This window comes from Bubalus bubalis, chromosome 17 (genome assembly GCF_019923935.1).
Source record: "Bubalus bubalis isolate 160015118507 breed Murrah chromosome 17, NDDB_SH_1, whole genome shotgun sequence".
Lineage (NCBI taxonomy): Eukaryota > Metazoa > Chordata > Mammalia > Artiodactyla > Bovidae > Bubalus > Bubalus bubalis.
This window is the reverse complement of record NC_059173.1, coordinates 3466833-3485185: the sequence shown is the minus strand read 5'-3', so window position 1 is coordinate 3485185 and position 18353 is coordinate 3466833. Positions and strand designations below refer to the sequence as shown.

Genomic DNA, 18353 nt, shown 5'->3' with positions numbered 1-18353 from the left:
TACGACAAGCTCTCAAGATGGCGGCGGCCGACCGAATTGTCGCCGAGGGGGCGAGGCTGACGCACGTCCGGACACGCCCCTTCTCCGTGACGTCACTTCCCGCCCTTCCCGCGAGCGGACGCCGTTGCCATGGCAGCGGTTGGGGAGCCCGGCTAGGTTTTGCACTGGATCACCGGAGCTGCAGGAGCGCCTGGGGGCAGTTCCAAGAACCCGCCAGACACAGGGGCTGAGGCTGCGACGCCGGAGACTGGTGAGACTTTTTACATCTCCCGCCCCGATGCCCGGACCCCCCTCCTTTACTCTGCCAGGCCATTTCCCCTCTCCCTCCGACCCCGCCTTCTAAGTCCCGGGTTCTCTCCCATTGGCCTCCCACTTTGGCCAAATCTCCGCCTGCCTATTCTTCCAAGCCCCTCTTTGCTTCAGGTCCACGTACTCCAGACCCCTTCCCAAGTCTCAATCCCTAATTCCCACTGGTCCCTTTTCCCGCGGTCCTGTCTTTTCCAGTTCCACCCCCGCCGTCCATAGTCCCGCCCTCGAACCGGGTGGACCAACTCAGATCTAGGTTTCTTCTTTAGGCTCCACCCCTCACGTCTGCAGGTTGGTCCCTGCGGGCCACTTCCCCGCCCCTAGCACACCCCGACCCCCCTCTTTTCGCTTCTCCTCCTGGGGACTTCTCCCTTTCCCCTCTCCCCTCCCTCCTAACTCCAGAATGTGTCTGGCTCTGAAGCCTTGCCTGGACTTCAATTTCTTCACTGATGAAATGGGGGTGTGGCGGGGGGAGTGACAGGAAAAGATGCCCTCCCAAGTCTCCTCCCGTGTCTCTTTCTCACACCATAGCTGGTTGATGTTAGTGTTACTGTTAATGTTGAATTATAACGATAGTTAGGATTTATTGAACATGTACCATGAGCCAGACTCTGTGCCAAACACTACATGCATTCCATAATTTATTTCCCAGAGCAACTCATTTACGGATCCTCAATTTACATGGTGGAGTGGGAATCCAAACCCAGGCCTTTCTTACTGTTCTACTAGTGCAGTTACTTGCTTTGTCTTCACTGAATTCCTTCAGTAACCCCCGGGGTATCCAGGCAGTTCGCAATCCTGAGTCAGAGACTGACGCTGCGCATTTCCATGGGTTCACTGGTCAGGATATGTGAAAACACTCAATTGTGTCTGACTCTTTGCAACCCTATGGACTGTAGCATACCAGGCTCCTCTGCCCATGGGAGTTTCCAGGCAAGAGTACTGGAGTGGGTTGCCATTTCCTTCTCCAGGGGATCTTCCTGACCCAGGGATCGAACCCAGGTCTCCCTCATTTCAGGCAGATGTCTGAGCCACCAGGGAAGCCCACTGGTCAGGAGGTAGGCATAATCTTTACCTGAGGGGTAGGGTCCCAGGGCTTAAGACAAAGAAGGGACTTGAATGTTGAACAGGAGCGAAGGAAAGGTTCCTTCAGTCTCTGTGGGTTAAAATCCACCTTGGGCTGAGCGACCTATGGAGAGGCAAGGTTACCAGCTGTTCCCACGCCAGGGTAGCGGTGGCTCAGCTAGTGCCATCACTTGTGTGACCTCAGAAGCAGTGCAGGGCTGGAAGCTTCCGGCTGAGGGTTCTACTCAAGACCCAGGAATGATGGAGAAAGCTTGTGTCCAATGCTCCTTCACTTCACACACACACACACGGTTCTCAAACCAGGCTTATATGTGCAAATTGCCGCTGTTCGGAAGAAATGATGTAGGGTAACCTCGGATGTTTTTTCAGTGTTGTGTTCTCCTCTTGTATATTCTGCTGCTTTGGCATTTGCTGCTGCTCATCAGGATCAGAATCTGGGGCCTTCCCTGGTGGTCCAGTGGTTAAGAATCCACCTTCCAGTTCAAGGGTTGCAGGTTTAATCCCTGGTGGGGGAACTAAGAGTCCACATACCAAGGGGCTAACTAAGCCCACCCGCCACAGCTACCGAGCCCATATGCCACAACTAGAGAGTCAAAAATAAATAAATATTTTTTTTAAAGAATCATGATCTAACATCTGGCCCCAGAGGGCCACTGTAGTTATTTGAGGGCGAACAGGTTACTGTGTCTTTGTGTCTACACAAGCAAGCTCCTGAGTTCCAGGTCCTTTACCTCCTGAGAACCCCTCCTCCCACGGTGGGATTTCTCGCTTGCTTTATTTATTTCCTTGCAGTTCCAGGAAGGGAAACCGGAATGTTTCAGTCGGTTTTTCCATTTGTTTCTGCCTCATCCTTTGGGGACATAATGTCTCATGGGTGATATCTCATGAGACGTCATCACTGGGGCAACATATGTACGTGGGACGTTGACCTGTGTGTGTGTGACCTGTGTGTATGTCCACCCGTATCACCCCACCTGTGGGTGGAACTGCTGTACTGTCACACCCATGACTTACTCCCTGCAGAGACCCTCAGCCATAGGTGGCGCTTGCTGGTGGACTGGGCTGTGTGCCCTGCTCTGTCCCTATTCTTTAAAGACAGTGCCCAGCACATAGTAGGTACTCAGTCCCCATTTTTTCCCACTTACTAAACACTGGATGTGGCCCCCTAGGCCGCTCTGTCCAGTACAGTAGCCACCAGCCCATGTGGTGCTGTATTTGAAAATGGTAGCTGGTCTAAATTGGGATATGCTGTGCATGTCACATAGGCATTGGATTTTTTGAGACAATATCTTTATACTGATTTCACATTGAAGAGATATTTTCGGTACCTTAAGTTAAATAATGTATGTTATTAAAATTAATTTACCTCTTTCTTTTTACTTTTTTTTTAATGTGGCGACTATAGAATTTTCAGTCCCGTATGTGGCTCGCATTGTGTTTCTTTTGGACAGTGCCGCTCTAGGAGTAGCACTGCCTGAAGTCAGAGCAGAGATGTTGGACGCAAGAATGCCAGCTCCCTGAGTGACCTCGGCCTAGCCGCCTAACTTCCCGGAGCCTCAATTCCCTCATCTGTTTAAAGGAGGTGGATTTGGGGAGTGACACCCAGCAGTGCCCCGAGCTCAAGGCCAGCAGCCCTCACTGCTTCTCCCGCTTGGGGCGGCCCGCTTCTTCCACGGCAACCTCCTCCCAGGAAGCCCCCCCAGAGTGCACACTCCCTCACTCTCCCTTAATCTACTCCCAGGGACCAAAGGGCTGGACACGGGAAGCCAGGCTGCTGGCTGAGCATCTGACCTTGAGCCCCAGAGCCTGCAGGCAGGTCCGAGAGCCAGGCACACTCAGACGTCCAGCTCCACGGACAGACACCTGTAGAGACGTGAGGACAGGGCCAGTCCTCTGGGAGGCTGGCTGGCCCTCAGGAACTACCCTGGGGCCCTCTGGGTTTCCCTGTCCCTGTGGGTACAGGCAGGCCCTAGGGTCCCCGCCCAGGTGGCCAGGTCACACTGCAGTGGGGGAGGTGTGACTCAGAGGAAACAGATGGGCACAGGTTCAGAAATGAGTGCTCGCACGGGAACGGCCGCTTGTAGCCAATGATGTGCGGAGTGGAGGGGACAGGGGAGTGGAGAGAGGACAAGGGGAGGGGTGTACCCAGGGGCGGCCTTTCTCCCCAGGGCCAGAGAGAGTCCCGGGGGGCAGCCGGCCAGTGTAATGTGGTCAGATAGGCTTGGCCCAGATCTCCATAGCAGAAGTGGATACGATTCCAGCGGGTAGGCCCGTGGCCCAGCTGGCAGCTGCAGGAGCAGCCCAAGCAGGAGACAGTGGCCAGGGGTGGCCCAGCGCTCCCCGTCATGCTATAGCTACAGCTCTGGCTTAGTTGTCAGCAGCTTGTCCAGGGTTTTGCTCAGAGAGGGGTGGCCAGCAGGTACATCCTCCTGCACAGCTGTATAAATAAATAAAAATAAATGGGCTTCCCCGGTGGCTCAGAGGTAAAGAATCCATCTGTGATGCAGGAGACACAAGAGACTTGCTCGATCTCTGGGTTGGGGAGATCCCCTGGAGGAGGAAATGGCAACCCACTCCAGTATTCTTGCCTGGGAACACAGCTGTTAGGCACCCAGCATTTAGCAGGGCCCTGGCACACAGGTCCTCAGAGGAGCTGTGGACCGATGGACTCGGCCATATGGGCATGAGGTGGGGCGGATGAGAGGGAGGCTGGTGAGGTCACCCACAAGCAGGTCCCGAGGGGGCCAGGCATCAGACTTCTCCCCACTGTCGAGGTTGGATTTCGCAGGTTTTCTGGGGCTTCCAGAAGCTTCCCCCAGCAGCAGCCATGCGGCTCTGGCTCATGGGGGGCCCTCTCTGCCCTACCCCAGGAGCCACGAGGATGGCGCACCTGCTGGGCAGCCCGGCCTGCATGGACAGCCTGCGCAAGGACCTTACCGACCTGCAGGGCACCATTGTTGACGTGTTCTCCCGCGCTGGGCCCGTGCGCTTCCCCTCCTGGAAGTTCCCCGACCGTGCAGCCTGTGACCTGGACATGGTGGCCCTGCTGGAGCACTACGACCACGTGCCAGGCGACCCCGAGTTCACGCAGCTGGCCCATGCTGTGCTGCTGGAGCTGGTCATCGACAGGTGAGGGCCTCGCCGGAACCCGCTCACCGCAGCATGCCGGCCCCCGCCCTCAAAGCCCGGCAGCAGCCCTGGGAGCCCCCTCCAGCACCAGCGGTGACAGCCATCACCTTTGAGTGCATGCCATGCAGGGCCAGGTCAGCTCAGGCCCTCACGGCACCCGCTCCTCGTGCCGTGTCGTGCCGTGTCTCACCATCCATCTTCAGGGAGTTGCCGGCCACCCCGTTGGTCCACGTGGCACCGCGGCTCTGCCACCTGCTTCTCCAGCTGCCTCTTAGGGTTTCTGCATGCCGAGGATGCTACGTCTGCTGCTCAGAGTCTCCACCACAGGCTCTATCCTGTCCCTTCTCTGTGTCATGGGACCAGACATGGGGTGCACTTGTCCACACCCTGGCCCTGCTAGGAAGAGGTCACTGGACTCCCCTGCCTGCAGCACCGTTGCTTCTACAGCGTTGTTCATGTTAGCAGGATCATCGGCCTCCACTCCCTGGGGACCGCGGCCCAGGTTCCACGTGCTCCAAACCTTGCATGCTAACGAGGTCACGGGCCCGACAGGCGGGGACCCCAGTGGCTTGGGGATGACCTGCCTGGGGACAAAGAGCCCCAGGGTAACCACTCAGAGGCCTACAGGAGCTGTGGGCGGGAAAGCACTTCTGGGACCCTATGAAGGGCTGAAGGGGTGTGAGCCCAGAACACACCCTCCTTCCTTCGCTGCTGCATCCTCTCCCAGGAAGGCCCCACCCACTCCTTTCTGGACTGGTTAAGCCCAACCTGCCAGGCACAGCCCAGTCTACCCATGGCCTTCTAGGAAGCTGGTGCTGACATGTCTTCCCAGCCCTCACCTGGCCGCTCTGTCCAGGCCACCCTCTGTCTGCCCCACCCCAACCCCAGGCTGCTCATTCATTGTCACAATTCACAGAGGAGGACACCTCGGCCAGAGAGGGGCACGGCTGGGAGGCGCTCAGCACCCCCTCCCCCAGTCCCTGCCTGCCCAAGGCCCCGGGGGGTTTGGACAGCCCTCCTATATCTGCAGCAACCGAAAGTCACTTTTCTGCCCGGTCTGTCTTGTAAACACAGTTCCTTCGTCTTCTTTTAAAACAGCCAGGTTCCCATGCAAATGCCTGCGTCTCTCCCAGCACCCCTTTACCTTAAAATTAGCCCCTCACTCAGGGTAGGAGAGGGACCTACCTCTCTCCTTCCAGCCTCTGCTGTCACAGAAGCAGCTCGTCACACAGGAGAAGCCCCCCCCCCACCCCCCGCAACACACACACACACCTAGAATCAGGAGACCACAGGGCGCGCTGCGCCGCGCCCTCACCCTGAGGCGTGTGCAGCCTCCCCCATGTGGGGCTTCAGCGCTGTCCTCTGTGAGGTAAAGGCTCTGAGCCCCGTGACGTACGGCGGCCACTCAGCCAGCACTTCCTGAGCACCGAGGACACAGTTGAGGAAAGCCCAGCCTCCCAGAGTCTCCCAGTCCAGCGGGGAGCAGCCGGGCAGAAGTGCTGCCACCCAGGTGGCCCCAAAGAGGCCCCAAGCTTAGCCTTCAGGGAGGGCTTCCTGGAGGAAGTGGCTCTTGGGCTGTGCAGAGCATACTGTGAGATGCTCCGAGCCCCTCAGGCCCAGGCCAGTCTCCAGAGCTGGAGGCCACTGGTCATGTGGTGCCAGGGCGCGTTGGCACCAGGCTCTGCCCCAGTCGACCCTACCGTCTCCGCCCGCAGGCTCCTGCTGCTGCTTCAGAGCTGCGCGAGCTACCTGGAGAACCTGACCTTGGAGCAGATAGTGCCCCCGGCCCGGGCTGCAGGGCCCTGCATGTCTGTGGGACTCACAGTACGGCGCTTCTGGAACAGTCTGCTGAGGCTGGGCAGGCTCAGCCAGCAGGCAGCCCTCCAGGTGCGTCCACCACTCCCCTTCCCCAACTGCGGTCACCCTCACGCCAGCCCATCAGCCCCAGCAGCTGCCTTGTCCACCATGTGAGCCGTGTGCCTGCTGCTGGCTCCGCTCTGGAAGTTAGCAACGCAGGCCTTGAGGGGCACATTTGGGCCGCCCAGCTCTGTAGTTTACAGTGTGGGACTTTGGAAAACTCCTACCCACTCTGAACTTCAGTTTGTCCATCTGTGCAGTGAGAGTGATGACAGTCCTTGCCTCCCAGGGCATGTCTGAGTAATGGGGCTTACGAAAGTGTTAGTCACTCGGTCATTTCTGGCTCTCTGTGACCCCATAGACTGTAGCCCGCCAGGCCCCTCTCTCCATGGGAATTCTGTAGGCAAGAATACTGGAGTGGGTAGCCATTCCCTTCTCCAGGGGAGTTTTCCAGACCCAGGGATGGAACCTGGGTGTCCCACATTGCAGGCAGATTCTTTACCATCTGAGTCCCCAGGGAAGCCCCGATGGGGTTTACAATGAGCCCCATTTGTCTTGGGTCCCCATAACCCTCACAACCACCTGGGCAGGACCGCTGTCACCATAACGGGAAGGAGACCAAAACAGAGTGGCTTCGGTGACACGCAAGCAGATGGGTCCACCCAGCAAGGGCCCCGCGCCCAGCAGCTGTGTCTGTTACCATGTCACTCTCCCAGTGCCAGGCAGGTATCTGCATTGACCTGGGCTTAGTAACAGAGGCAGCAGAGAGGAGAAGGCACGCTCCCATTCACGCTGCTGCCGGATACCGTCTGAGGGTCTGAGCATTCGGCAAGGCTGCTGTCACAGAAATCCCTGGGGGTCACCACCCAGGCCTGCCTCCCTTTCTTTCCCTGACAACAGAAAAGGGCAAACCAAGAAGAAACCCTCACCTCCAAGCCCACAGCCAAGGGCGAGCCGTCCGGGAGCCCGGAACTGGGGACTGCCCAGCTCGTCAAGCCACCCTCCCCAGTGCCAGGCCTGCCCCAGGCCTGCCCAGAGCAGGACAGCCTCCCCGTCAGTGTCTCGCTGCGGCATCCAGGCGGGACAGCCGAGAACACCAGGAGCGTCCACTCCCAGACCGTAGAGACGGCCCTGGTGCCCTGTGACGCGTGCACCAGCGTCCAGGGCAGCCTGCAGGAGGTGGGCAAGGTGGTCGTCAACCTGTGTCAGAGCCAGAACCTGCCCTCGTCGCTGGGCCGCTTCCAGCAGCTGGTGCGGGACAGCATGGGGCACAGGCCGCTGCCAGCCGCCACCGTGGGCCTCTGGGCGGCCGAGCAGAGCAAAGACCTGGCACGCCTTGGCAAGCTCGTGGGGCTCCTCAGGGCCCAGCTGGAGGAGGCTGAGGGCCAGAAGGATAGGCTGAGGATGCAGGTGGGCGAGCTGGAGCAGGCCCTGCAGGAGGAGCGGGCAGCGCAGCAGCGGCAGGCCGAGGAAGCCGAGCAGCGCCGGGCCCAGTGGGAGTGCGAGAGGCAGCAGCTGCTCGCAGGTCAGCCCCCAAGGCTGGGCCCCCAGCGCCGGGCCCTGCCGCCCTCAGAGCGCGGGCTACCCCGGGAGCCAACCCTGCAACAAGGGTGTGGAAGAAACCTAGGCTGGGAGTGGGCTGGAGACACAGGGTATGGAAGGCAGGGAAAGGGGTGCGCTCCCCAGGCCGGTTACCCTGCCGGCAGCCTAAGCCCCATCCCGCTGGGGAACGCAGGAGCCCCTGGAGAACAGGAGTCATCCCACCAGAGGGGCTAGGGAGCTGGGGGATTCATACACTCCTGTGGGTCACTGAAGGGAACTCCTGGGAGCTCACCCAACTCCGGTACCCTCAGCCAGCAGAGGCGCCCCTCCGGCCTCCGCAGAAGCCGTCAAGAGACACGGCCTTGGGCCTCACAGTGGGCCAGTCCCCATGGAGGTCATGAAGCCTGAGGGAGCTAGGACGAGCTGCCGCCCTTTCTGAGCCACCCTGTCAACCCCCCTGGAGGACACGGAGGGCCAGAGAGGTGCAGACATGTGGCAGCCGCCCAAGAGAAAGCAGGGTGGAGGGGCCAGGCCTGCCAGCACCTCCCCAGAGCGCCTCCCAAGTGTCCCACCATGGCGCGGGGCGCACTAGGCATGAAGCCCCACCGGGCCCCGGGGAGCCTCTGAAGGGCCTCTCTCTCGCGGCTGCCACAGAAACAAGTGACCTCAAGACGAAGGTGGCCACCTTGGAGGGGGAGCTGAAGCAGCAGCGCGAGTCCACGCAGGCCGTGGGTGAGGAGTCCTGCCATGGAGCCTGGCACCATGAGCCCTGCCCTCGGTGGCCGGACCATCAGCCCCCCATCTCTGTCTCCCGGGCTTCGGGGGCAAAGCCAAGGGAACCAGAGAGGAGGTTGGGGCTGACCGGCCACACCACTGCGTGATGCCACCTCCCACCCAGAGAGGGCCTTCTGTTTTCAGTACCCACCTTTGGGCAGGGCTCAGAGCCCCAGTCTGTGGCTGAGGACAAACACCGAGGCCCAGAGATCTGCTGACAGTACCCCCTGAGATCCCAGGGCCCAGGTCCCAGGTCCCATCCTGAGTCAGAGGCCGTGCAGGGAGTCCCCAGCGCTCCCGGGCCCTGCCTCTTCCTACACGCGCTCCTTCCTGCAGAGAGCAAGGCCCAGCAGCTGCAGGCGGAGGCCGAGCACCGGATGGAGGCCGAGCGGCAGGTGCGGCAGCTGGAGCAGCAGGTGGAGCTGCTAGCGGGGCGGCTGGACGGGGCCAGCCAGCAGATCCGCTGGGCCAGCACGGAGCTGGACAAGGAGAAGGCCCGCGTGGACAGCATGGTCCGCCACCAGGAGGTGAGGCTGGGGCCTCCTCCGCGCCTGGGCTCCCACAACAAAGGGTCTGGGGAGACAAAACTCCACCGAGGGGCGACATGCTGGAGACCTCAGAATTCCTGAGTGGAGATCATGACCCGAAAGAAGTGGGCGGAGCCAGGCTGATGGGAGTCGGCCAACTGCTTTCCAGGGGGCGGGGTCTGCAAGCCTGGGGGCCTGCCTTGCCTGGGGTTGCGGTCGGTCGGGCTCCCTTCGGCCCTCCACGCCTCGCACTGCACCCAGGTGCACAGACGGGATGCAGCACAAGGGGGTGGGCTTGGGGACGGTCGCCTCCTGTGTCCCTTACGGCCTGCCTCTCGCCCACCCCCGGCTCAGTCCCTGCAGGCCAAACAGCGAGCGCTGCTGCAGCAGCTGGACAGCCTGGACCAGGAGCGCGAGGAGCTGCGGGGCAGCCTGGACGAGGCCGAGGCCCAGCGGGCCCACGTGGAGGAGCAGCTGCAGAGCGTGCAGGGCGAGAGAGAGCAGGGGCAGTGCCAGCTCCGGGCCCAGCAGGTGCGGGGCGGGGCGGGGGGCGGGGCCGGCTCCTCCCGGGGGCAGGGCTGCGAGCCGGTTCTCAGCTCGGAGCCTGCCCCACCCCCAGGAGCTGCTGCAGAGCCTGCAGCGGGAGAAGCAAGGCCTGGAGCAGGCGACCACGGACCTGCGGCTGACCATCTCGGAGCTGGAGCGGGAGCTCGTGGAGCTGAGGGAGCGGGAAAGGCTGCTGGTGGCTTTCCCGGACCTGCACAGGCCCGCGGAGGCCCAGATCCAAAGTAGGGACCCCGGCTTGGTGCAGAGGACCTGGGGCCTGGGGCGGGCCGGCGGCTGGGGGCTTGTCTGGCCAGGACACTGGGGCCTGCAGCGAGGGTGGTGGGGGGTGCAGTCGTGTGGCCTCCAGAGGCCCCGTGACACGCAGGTGCTTTGTGTTGTCCACTCCTGGTGTGGACAGGGACACGGAGGCCCAGCAGTGAGGTGACTGCTCAGAGTCACACAGCCAAGTCCAGACGCCGGGCTGGCTGCCTCTGTAGCCTGTGCCCTGTCACATTCCAGCCCTGGCTCAGCTTCCATGTCCCCCGTCCCGGCATCTCCCCAAACCACACCACGGGGCCAGCTCCAAGGGCACAGTGACCCCAACTGTCCAGTGTCTGGGACCCCATGGCATGGGAGTGCTAGGGACTCAGCTCAGAAGACCGGCTGCCAGGCCACCTGGGTTCTCATCCCAACCCCTCCAGCCCCTAGAGCTCCGGGTGAATCCGGTGCAGAGCTGGCAGGATGATCCACTGCAATCTAGCTGGTCACGTAGGTCATCAATTCTGAGTGCTGGGCCTCGTGATGCCCTGTCGACCGCCCCACAGGCAGGTGACGAACCAGGAAACGGATAACAAGCAGCAGCAGCTTGCCTGGTTCACAGTCAGTGGGGAGTACCCATCCCCCAGCAGTGGGAAAGAACATCCTCGCTGAATTCCTGGTCCTCAAACCCAGGAGCTGGCCATGCCTTTGGGCAAGTCGCTGTCTCTCGGGCCCTCCAAAAACGGGTAGCCTTGGAAGAGCTTCACTTCCTTACCTATTTGCTAAATCTTCAGTGAGCTCCAGTTCCCCTACCCCAACCCCAGCTCTCAAATTCTGCAAGGCTGCGTTCATCTCCCACAGGCAGGGGGCTACAGAGCAGGGGCAAGGCCTCAGGAGAAGGAAGGTGCGGGAGGCCTGGAGCACTGACCCCGCCCACTTCCCCGTGCCTGTGGGGCCACCAGCCCAAGGCACGATGCGTCCACCCTCGGAACTGCTGTCCCGTTGGGCACTAGAGGCCGACCTGCTGGGGTGCGGTGCCAGGTGTGCATCCCCACAGGCTCTGGCAACGTCACGGACGACATGGAGAGGCAGGTGCAGGCCAACGACATCCGCATCCGGGTCCTGCAGGAGGAGAACGGGCGGCTGCAGTCCATGCTGTCCAAGATCCGGGAGGTGGCCCAGCAGGGGGGCCTCAAGGTGGGCAGCATGGCTCCCCCGCCCGAAAGGGGCCGGCCCCTGGGGACTCGGAAGGTCTTGGGCTTCCCCGGGAAATCCGCCACCAGCCCTGCTCCCAGCACCTGGGGCCCTCCCAGCAGGTGGCTTTAGCTGTGCCTGCTGTGAAGCCTCCCACGATTCAGCCAGGCACGAGCGTCTCTATGTGTCCCCCCCCTCCAAGCCCCCTCCAGCCCTTTGATCCTTTATTTCAAGTGCACCAGGAGCCTCGTCCAAAAGCAAACCTTCCCACGCTTAAGAGCTGACAGGCCCCAGGAGGCTCCCAAACCTGCCCCTCAGAGGAAGGGGTGGGTCACAGGTGCAAGCCCCGCCCCACCCTCCGTGGCACCCTCTCTGGTGGGTGCAGAGTGGGCCTGGGTCTTGCTGATCTCATTTTTCTTTGCAGCTGATCCCGGAGGACCAGCTCTGGGCCCCTCGCAGCAAGGGAATCCAGGGAGCAGAGCCCCCAGTGCAGACCGCAAGGACGTCCCCGGGGTGAGTGAGGCTTGGTCAGAGGCTGGGCGCGTGGCAGGTGGCAGGCGGGGGCGGTGCCCGCTCACTCACGGGGGATCTTGCCGTCTGGTCTTCCCTCAGGACCCCGGGCAGGCGGCACCTGCCGGGCAGCAGGCCAGCCAGTGCAGGCAGGACCCTGCCGGGCCAGCCCCGGGCATCCCCTCCCCTGCGGCCCCACAGACGGCCCGGCGAGTCCTCCCCACAGGACGCTACCTACCTGACCAACTGCGCCCACAGCCCCATCCGCGCCTTGGCCAGACTGAGGAGGAGACTGTCACCAAACAGTGGCCGGGCTAGCCCTGTACACCAGCCCCAGGAGCGGCCCACGTAACCTGCCAGTTAGGGGGTAGGCTGCAGGGCAGGCAGCTGGCAACCCACCAGGTGTAATAAAGCCCAGGCCATCTGCCCACTTCAACCTTGGCCTTACTGCCTTCCTCTCCGTTCCTGAGTCCCCAGCCCTGTGGGTCACTGGCTGGCAGAGGCCTGGCACACCGCATGCCCTCCGTGGACAGGAACCTTCCACCTCCCTCCTGACGGGCAACAGGGGACAAGGACACGCTGAGGGCAGAAGGAAGCTTCTAGCACCTGGGCTACCTGAAAGGCAGTCTTTTGATTCCCCCACTGCCGCCAGAGCAAAGGCTAAGGGATAATGTAGACACACTGACCCCCGCCAACAAAGAGCAGGGTCAGAGTCAGGGGTGTGCAGGCGAAGGGGGATGGCCTGGTGAGGACCCCGAGGCAAGGAAGGGATCAGAGGCAGGCAGGGGCCACCCAGCTGTGCACCCGGGGGTGGGGACACTAAGAACCCCAGAGTCAGCCTTCCTTTCACTGAGGAATGCCTCACCTTCAGGACACACGAGTGACAAAGGCTTTCTCTAAATCCAGGAGGTTGGTTCCCCACGAAGCCACTGGAGGCAGGGCAAGGCTTTACCTAGCCAGAGAGGGGACACCCCCGCCAGACTGGCTGTCCCAGGCCTGTCCCGTGGGGCCCCAGCACCGAGGCCTCCAGGCTTGCCAGCCCTCAGTAGTCCGGTTTTCCTCATGAAGCCTCTGGCCTGTCCTGAGCCCCCTCACCTGTGAAGGACAGGCGCTAAGACCTTGCTGAGGACTTCTGGGGATGTGGAGGGGTGCTCTTGGCTTTCTGGGAGTTTTCCCTGGTCAGGATGCCAACAGATAGAGCACCTCAGTTTACAGGGAAAGGTCAAGAGAGGGCATGTGTGGTTGGGGTGAACCCAAGTCCTGCTTCTGTGGAGCCTGGGGGGCTCGTTGAACTAGGCCCTTCACAGGGTGGCTCCCTGAGGCAGGGGCCTGAGAGCCAGGGGCGAACCTGTCAGCCCAGCTCTGCTCTGCACCCATTCAGCAGTTCACAGGTCCGTAGGTCAGATGTCCAGGCCCCGCATGGCTGGGTTCTCTGATCAGGGCCTGAGAATCAGGCCGAAATGAAAGCATCTGCCAGGCTGCATTCCTTTTGCAAGGGACTGGGGCAGATTCCAGGCTCCTTCTGACTGCTGGCCACATTCCAGCTCCTGCAGCTGCCGAACGGAGGTCCATTTCCTTGCTGGCCGCCACCAGGGCCGCTCTTGGCTCCGAGAGGCTGTCCAACTTCTCGCTACGTGGCTCCTCCATCTTCAAGTCAGCAACAGAGAATATCTCAGGCTCCGATCCCCTCTACGTTTCAAATTCCTGACTTCCTCTTCCTCCACCAGCTGGAGGAAACGCTCTGCTTTTAATGGGCTCACCTGGTTAGGTCAGGCCTCCCTGGACACCTTCCCACATGTTAAGGTCAGCCGTGCCACACAACGCAACCTAATCACGGGAGTAGACCCCATCAGAGTCCCAGTTCCAGGATCACACACGGTGTGTTCATGGGGGCCGGGGGCATCCTAGGGGCTGTTTTATTTTTTGGCCGCACTGTGTCCTCCTTGCTGCGTGTGGGCTTTCTCTAGTTGTGGCGAGCAGGGGCGACTCTCCAGTTGCAACGCAAGGGCTTCTCACTGTGGTGGCTTCTCTTGTTGCAGAGCATGGTCTCTAGGGCACGCCACCTTAGTCACCCCGGGGCACGTGGAATCTTCCCGGACCAGGGATTGAACCTGTGTCCCCTGCACTGGCAGGCAGTTTTTAACCACTGGGTCACCAGGGAAGTCCCCTTCGGAGGCATTTTAGAGTCCTCCACCTCCCACAGGCAGTAGACCCCCAAGGTGACTTGTTTATCTTAAAACATCCACAAGTTTTACATCTTATATTAAAATATATCCATGTTTATTTTAATATTAAACCTCTTTGACCCCCAATTATTTTTTTAATAAAAACGGATGACCCTAGAAAATGTACCACATTTACCCTGTGGCTTCAAGTATCCTGGTCAGCAACCTGTAGCCCCACAGAAAAGCACAGGGCTAGATGGTTTCTAAGGCCTCTGGTCCCAGCCAGGCCCCAGATGCGAGCCCAGCCGGATAGGCCATGGGACCCACGGCCCCCAGTGCCCAAAGGCCCAATGCCAGCAGACAGCGGGGGCCTCTAGGTTCAACATCATAGCCTTGACCAAGGTGTGTCCACAAGATGGTCAGGCTAGAGTGCCTCCAAGGCCAGATGGCGCCTCCCCCAACCCAACCCCCAATAAATACGCACAGAACCTAGCCACTAGAGCCTCAGCCCTCGAGGATGCCCTGCCAGCCAGGCCAGGGAGCTCCCAGAGCTCTGGGAACAGGGGCACTGCCCACACCCTCTTCCCCAAACGCCTGGCGGGGGTCCTGGGAGCTGCCTGGGAGGAGGCAGACAGAGACACCCCAGGATGGCAGACAAGGCCCCCAAAGTCGCCTCTCTTCCTGCCAGGTCTGGGCCGTGCATCCTCAGGCTGGGGACGGTGGTCCTTCCCTCCTGGTGTGGATGTGAGTGAGGGATGCCTTGCCCCTGAGCAGGGGAGGCCCCATCCCTCCCCCTACCCCAGGGCTTTCTGTCCTGCCCCCCGCTGTTGTCCTGTTCCAGGCGCCCAGGGCGCAGGCAGGCGGGGTCCCTTCCCCCCGAGCAGAGACCCCGCCGGGGCAGCTAATCATCGGAGTAGCGGTTCCCTGCAGGAGAGGAGGAGAAACGACAGGGAGCGAGGCGTCAGGTGGGAACCAGGTGGAGCCGGCCAAGAGCCCCCACCCTCGGTGCTCACCCAGGACGTTGAATTTGCACAGCGGGCAGGTCTGCTGGAGCATCAGCCAGGGGTCCACGCAGTCTCGGTGGAACTCATGCTTACAGGGCAGCACCCGGAGCCACTGCGGGGGTCGGGGGGGGCGTGGGCTCAGGCCACAGGGAAGGCCTCCGGTGGAGGTGCCAGGCCCCGTGCCCTCACCTGAGCTGGGAACCGAAACCCCTGTGGCCCGCCGCACCGCCCCCCCCCCCACAACTTGTTCTGCTTCTCAGATCTCTGGTGGGGCGGGAAGAAGGCCGGTGGGGGCTCTTCCCAGGTGTGTCGGGAGCAGGGCAGGCATCATAGCCCCGGCTGCCCTCTGCCCAGGGCACTAACCTGCTTGTTGCAGAAATAGTCCAGACACACAGCGCAGGTCTCAGCCCCAGGCTCCGGGGGGCTCTGCGCCGCCCGGCCCAGCCGGCACCTCCGGGTCTTGAGGGATGCCAGCCTCTGCACCACCCGGTGCTTGAGTAGCTCCACCTTGGGGGGGCGGGGAAAGGCAGCACAGTTCCCAGCACTGGGGACACGGGCCCCCCTCCCATGGGCCCCCCCAAGGGCTGGCTCCCACCTGGCCTCCAGGCTCCCGCCGGCTCTGCCGGGATGCCTGCCGCTGGGCCTGCACCACGAGGCCCGTGCACAGGAGCATGGCCACCAGCAGGATGGCATTCCACAGCTGCTGCAGTGGCTTCTGGGGAGGGGAGCGGGCGTCAGGGCCCCTGGGGCCACCCCATCCCGCTTCATCCCCCAGCAAATCCACCCTGAGGACCAGGCAGGTGAGGTCCACGGGCATCATGACCCTGGAGGCTCCTGGCTTCCTTTTCTGAAGCCTCTGTCCTTCCTGGCTTTCACAGGAGAAACTGTGAAACCCAGGTAAGGAGTCTGAAGGGGAGTCAAGGCTTCCAAGAGGCAAGTGGACGTGACAACAGCAGCAGCCAACGCTGACTGTGCGTGACCCCGGGTCAGGCACCCACACAAAGCACCCACCCGGCGCCTGAACCCTCAGAGCAGCCCCGGGAGGTGCAAGAGGTGGTCTCCCTACCCGGGGAGGAGGAGGCCACAGGACTTGAGACAAGGCATGTGTGTACCCGGCCCCCCAAGTACCCACCTGCTCCTGGGCCCGACTGCCTCCCAAGCACACCAAGTCCTGCCATCCTCCGTAGCCATCCTTAGAGAGGCCACAGGTGGTCCACAGAGTCAGCTTCCACTCGATGTTGGCCGACAGGGACTCTCCGCTGGTGATCTCAGCCGTGGCCTGGGTCCTCCTGGGAGGGGAAGCCAGAGGCGCCAGACGGAAGGGCTCTTGGGAGGAGAGGCTCAGGCCCACCCGCCCCAGCCTTCTGGGAAGAGGATCCCCTGAGTATCACCCCATCATAGCCCTTCTGCTTTGGCCCCCAGGCCTGTCACAGCCACTGGTTTCTCCAGGTCTCGTAACAGGCGGCCAAGGAGGCCCACAAGCACAGGGAGGATCCCATCAGGAGCTGGCTTCCTCCATGTAGAAACCAATCCCCTCTGCGGAGAAAGCAGCTTCCTCGCTCCACGCCCTGGCACCTCCCTCCAGTCTCTTCACCCATTTCTCAGGCCAAGAGACTACAGGCTCAGATGAACAGGGAAGGGCCCGGTCCCAAGACCCCTGAGCTCACGGCAAAGCCAGGGAGCCTAGCGCCCAAGCCCCGTTCTTTGGAGCCCACGCCCCAACTCACTGCAGCAGCGCCTCCAGCAGCTTGGTGACGTTGGAGGAATAATGCAGGACGATCACTGGCCTGAGCAGAAGCTGCGAAATGTCCAGCTGGAGGGGGGACAGGGAGGTCAGGCGGCCCGGGTCACCGTCCCCCCAACCCCGCCCCCCCCCCCAGCCTGACTCGATTTACCTCTCGGACCACATTGTGGTTTAGGACGAGGAGCAGCAGGGCTGAGGCTCCCAGGAAGAGCGCCCTCCGCATCTGCAGGGCAGAGCCAGAGGTCAGCACACAGCCTGCCCACACGCCCGCCCCACCACCGGCAGCCACAGTTGCTCTCGACTCCTGGTGAGCACGTCCCCTGGACAGACTAGCAGTAAGCAACTCGAGGTCAAGGACAGAAACCCTTATTCCTCCCACCCCTACCTCCAGACGCCCTGTGGGACCCAAACAGCACTGTGCCTTCCCTGGTCCAAGCAGAGTAAGCCTGCCCATCGGCTCCCCCGCAAGAACTTCCCATTGGATACTCTCAGAGCCTGGTCAAGCTTCTGGACTCTCTCTGGTCTCCTGCCACCTCCCTGCTGCCAAACACCCTGACCCTAGTCTACGCCTGGGGGTCCCTTGTCCCACGCAGGCCCAGGGCTTCTCTGGAAGGTCCTTAGAGGCCCATCGGGTCGTCTGGCCCTAGCAATCGCCTTGAAAACCCTTCCTCCAGCCCCTCTTCCACATACCACCACCCCCGCCACTTCCCCTGCCCACCCCGCACCTGCTGAACCAGAGCCTTGGGATAGGCCTGTGGGCCGGCGCCCTGACTCTCCTGGTGAATCTGGGCCTCTTGCTCTTTGCCTACGTATGCCACCGCAATCCAGCCTTCTACGGGCGCGTCCTGCTCAGCATCCACGATGTCCATCTGTGGGGCGAGGGGCCGTGGGTAGAGGGAGGGCAGGGAGGAAGGGGATCGGACGCAGAGCGGATGCAAGGCCAGGGTTCGGGAACGAGTTTGCAGGAGAAAGCACCCGATCTCAGGTTCTGGAAACCGGAGGGCTGGGAGCCTAGGCAGCCTGGGGGAAGGGGCGCTGGGCTGCCAGGGCTTGGTCCAGGATGAAGACCGGATGTGGGTGCAGGGTCTACGGCGGCTCAGCGGCGCTCACCAGCAGCAAGCGGCCGCCCAGCGGGGGCGCCGGGTCGGCCTCGGGGCCGATCCTCACCCCCTGCAGCACCAGCGCGTCCTGCCGCGGCAGCCTCACGTCCACCCGCACGGCGCGGGCCCCGCCCCGCCCCGCCCCGGCCGCGGGCTCGCCGCCGTCCGCCGCAGCCCCCGGCCCCGCCAGGCCCAGCCAGAGCGGCAGTAGGGGCAGCAGCAGCAGCAGTGGCGACGGCGGCGGCGGCGGCGGAGGAGGAGGCGGCGGCGGCGGCCGCGACCTCAGCGCGGGGCGAGCGGCGGGGCCCATGGCGGGACCCGGGGAACAGACGACGCAGGGGCGCCGGGGGGGGCGGGGGGTGGGTCCCGGGCGTGGGGGGGAGGGGGGAGCGGCGGGAGCGAGGGCGCAGCCGGACAGGGCGGGGCGCTGAGGGGCGGGGGCGGGGCTGCAGCCGGACGGGGCGGGGCGCTGAGGGGCGGGGGCGGGGCTGCAGCCGGACGGGGCGGGGCGCCGGGAGGCGGGGCGGGGCGCCGGGAGGCGGGGCGGGGCGCCGGGAGGCGGGGCGGGGCGCCGGGAGGCGGGGCGGGGCGCCGGGAGGCGGGGCGGGGCG

General features: G+C 62.5%; 2 protein-coding genes across 8 annotated transcripts; one reads left to right on the top strand and one right to left on the bottom strand.

The window, feature by feature from the left end:
* Positions 1 to 31: 31 nt before the first annotated feature.
* Positions 32 to 12165, top strand: CCDC157 (coiled-coil domain containing 157). Of its 5 annotated transcripts, none has more exons than XM_025267363.3 (11): positions 32 to 250; positions 4263 to 4521; positions 6237 to 6408; positions 7279 to 7903; positions 8575 to 8652; positions 9031 to 9089; positions 9576 to 9752; positions 9841 to 10009; positions 11083 to 11222; positions 11644 to 11732; positions 11832 to 12165. In XM_025267363.3, exons 2-11 carry the CDS (start codon positions 4274 to 4276, stop codon positions 12079 to 12081), a joined length of 2007 nt encoding a protein of 668 aa, XP_025123148.2. In that variant the 5' UTR covers positions 32 to 250; positions 4263 to 4273; the 3' UTR covers positions 12082 to 12165. The 5 variants fall into 5 exon arrangements, with proteins under 5 accessions (XP_025123148.2, XP_044785891.2, XP_044785892.2 ...); XM_044929956.2 differs by having other exon boundaries at positions 9031 to 9221; XM_044929957.2 differs by having other exon boundaries at positions 9031 to 9221; positions 11067 to 11222.
* Positions 12166 to 13987: 1822 nt separating this feature from the next.
* Positions 13988 to 18067, bottom strand: RNF215 (ring finger protein 215). Of its 3 annotated transcripts, none has more exons than XM_006069907.4 (9): positions 17753 to 18067; positions 17368 to 17511; positions 16794 to 16865; positions 16626 to 16711; positions 16031 to 16187; positions 15494 to 15613; positions 15262 to 15405; positions 14908 to 15010; positions 13988 to 14818 (listed from the first exon to the last, which is right to left on the bottom strand). In XM_006069907.4, exons 1-9 carry the CDS (start codon positions 18050 to 18052, stop codon positions 14796 to 14798), a joined length of 1149 nt encoding a protein of 382 aa, XP_006069969.4. In that variant the 5' UTR covers positions 18053 to 18067; the 3' UTR covers positions 13988 to 14795. The 3 variants fall into 3 exon arrangements, with proteins under 3 accessions (XP_006069969.4, XP_025123151.3, XP_025123152.3); XM_025267366.3 differs by having other exon boundaries at positions 15494 to 15610; XM_025267367.3 differs by lacking the exon at positions 15494 to 15613.
* Positions 18068 to 18353: the final 286 nt, after the last annotated feature.

Bases quoted from the DNA above. Each gene is read 5' to 3' on its own strand.
- RNF215 (XM_006069907.4), bottom strand. From the start codon at position 18,052: ATGGGCCCCGCCGCTCGCCCCGCGCTGAGGTCGCGGCCGCCGCCGCCG. The intron at 16,712-16,793 runs GTAAATCGAGTC...TCCCCCCTCCAG, and splicing joins ACCACAATGTGGTCCGAGAG to CTGGACATTTCGCAGCTTCT. The intron at 16,188-16,625 runs GTGAGTTGGGGC...TTCCCCTCCCAG, and splicing joins CTGCTGGAGGCGCTGCTGCA to GAGGACCCAGGCCACGGCTG.
- CCDC157 (XM_044929956.2), top strand. From the start codon at position 4,274: ATGGCGCACCTGCTGGGCAGCCCGGCCTGCATGGACAGCCTGCGCAAG. The intron at 6,409-7,278 runs GTGCGTCCACCA...CCCTGACAACAG, and splicing joins GCCAGCAGGCAGCCCTCCAG to AAAAGGGCAAACCAAGAAGA. The intron at 9,222-9,575 runs GTGAGGCTGGGG...CCCCCGGCTCAG, and splicing joins GCATGGTCCGCCACCAGGAG to TCCCTGCAGGCCAAACAGCG.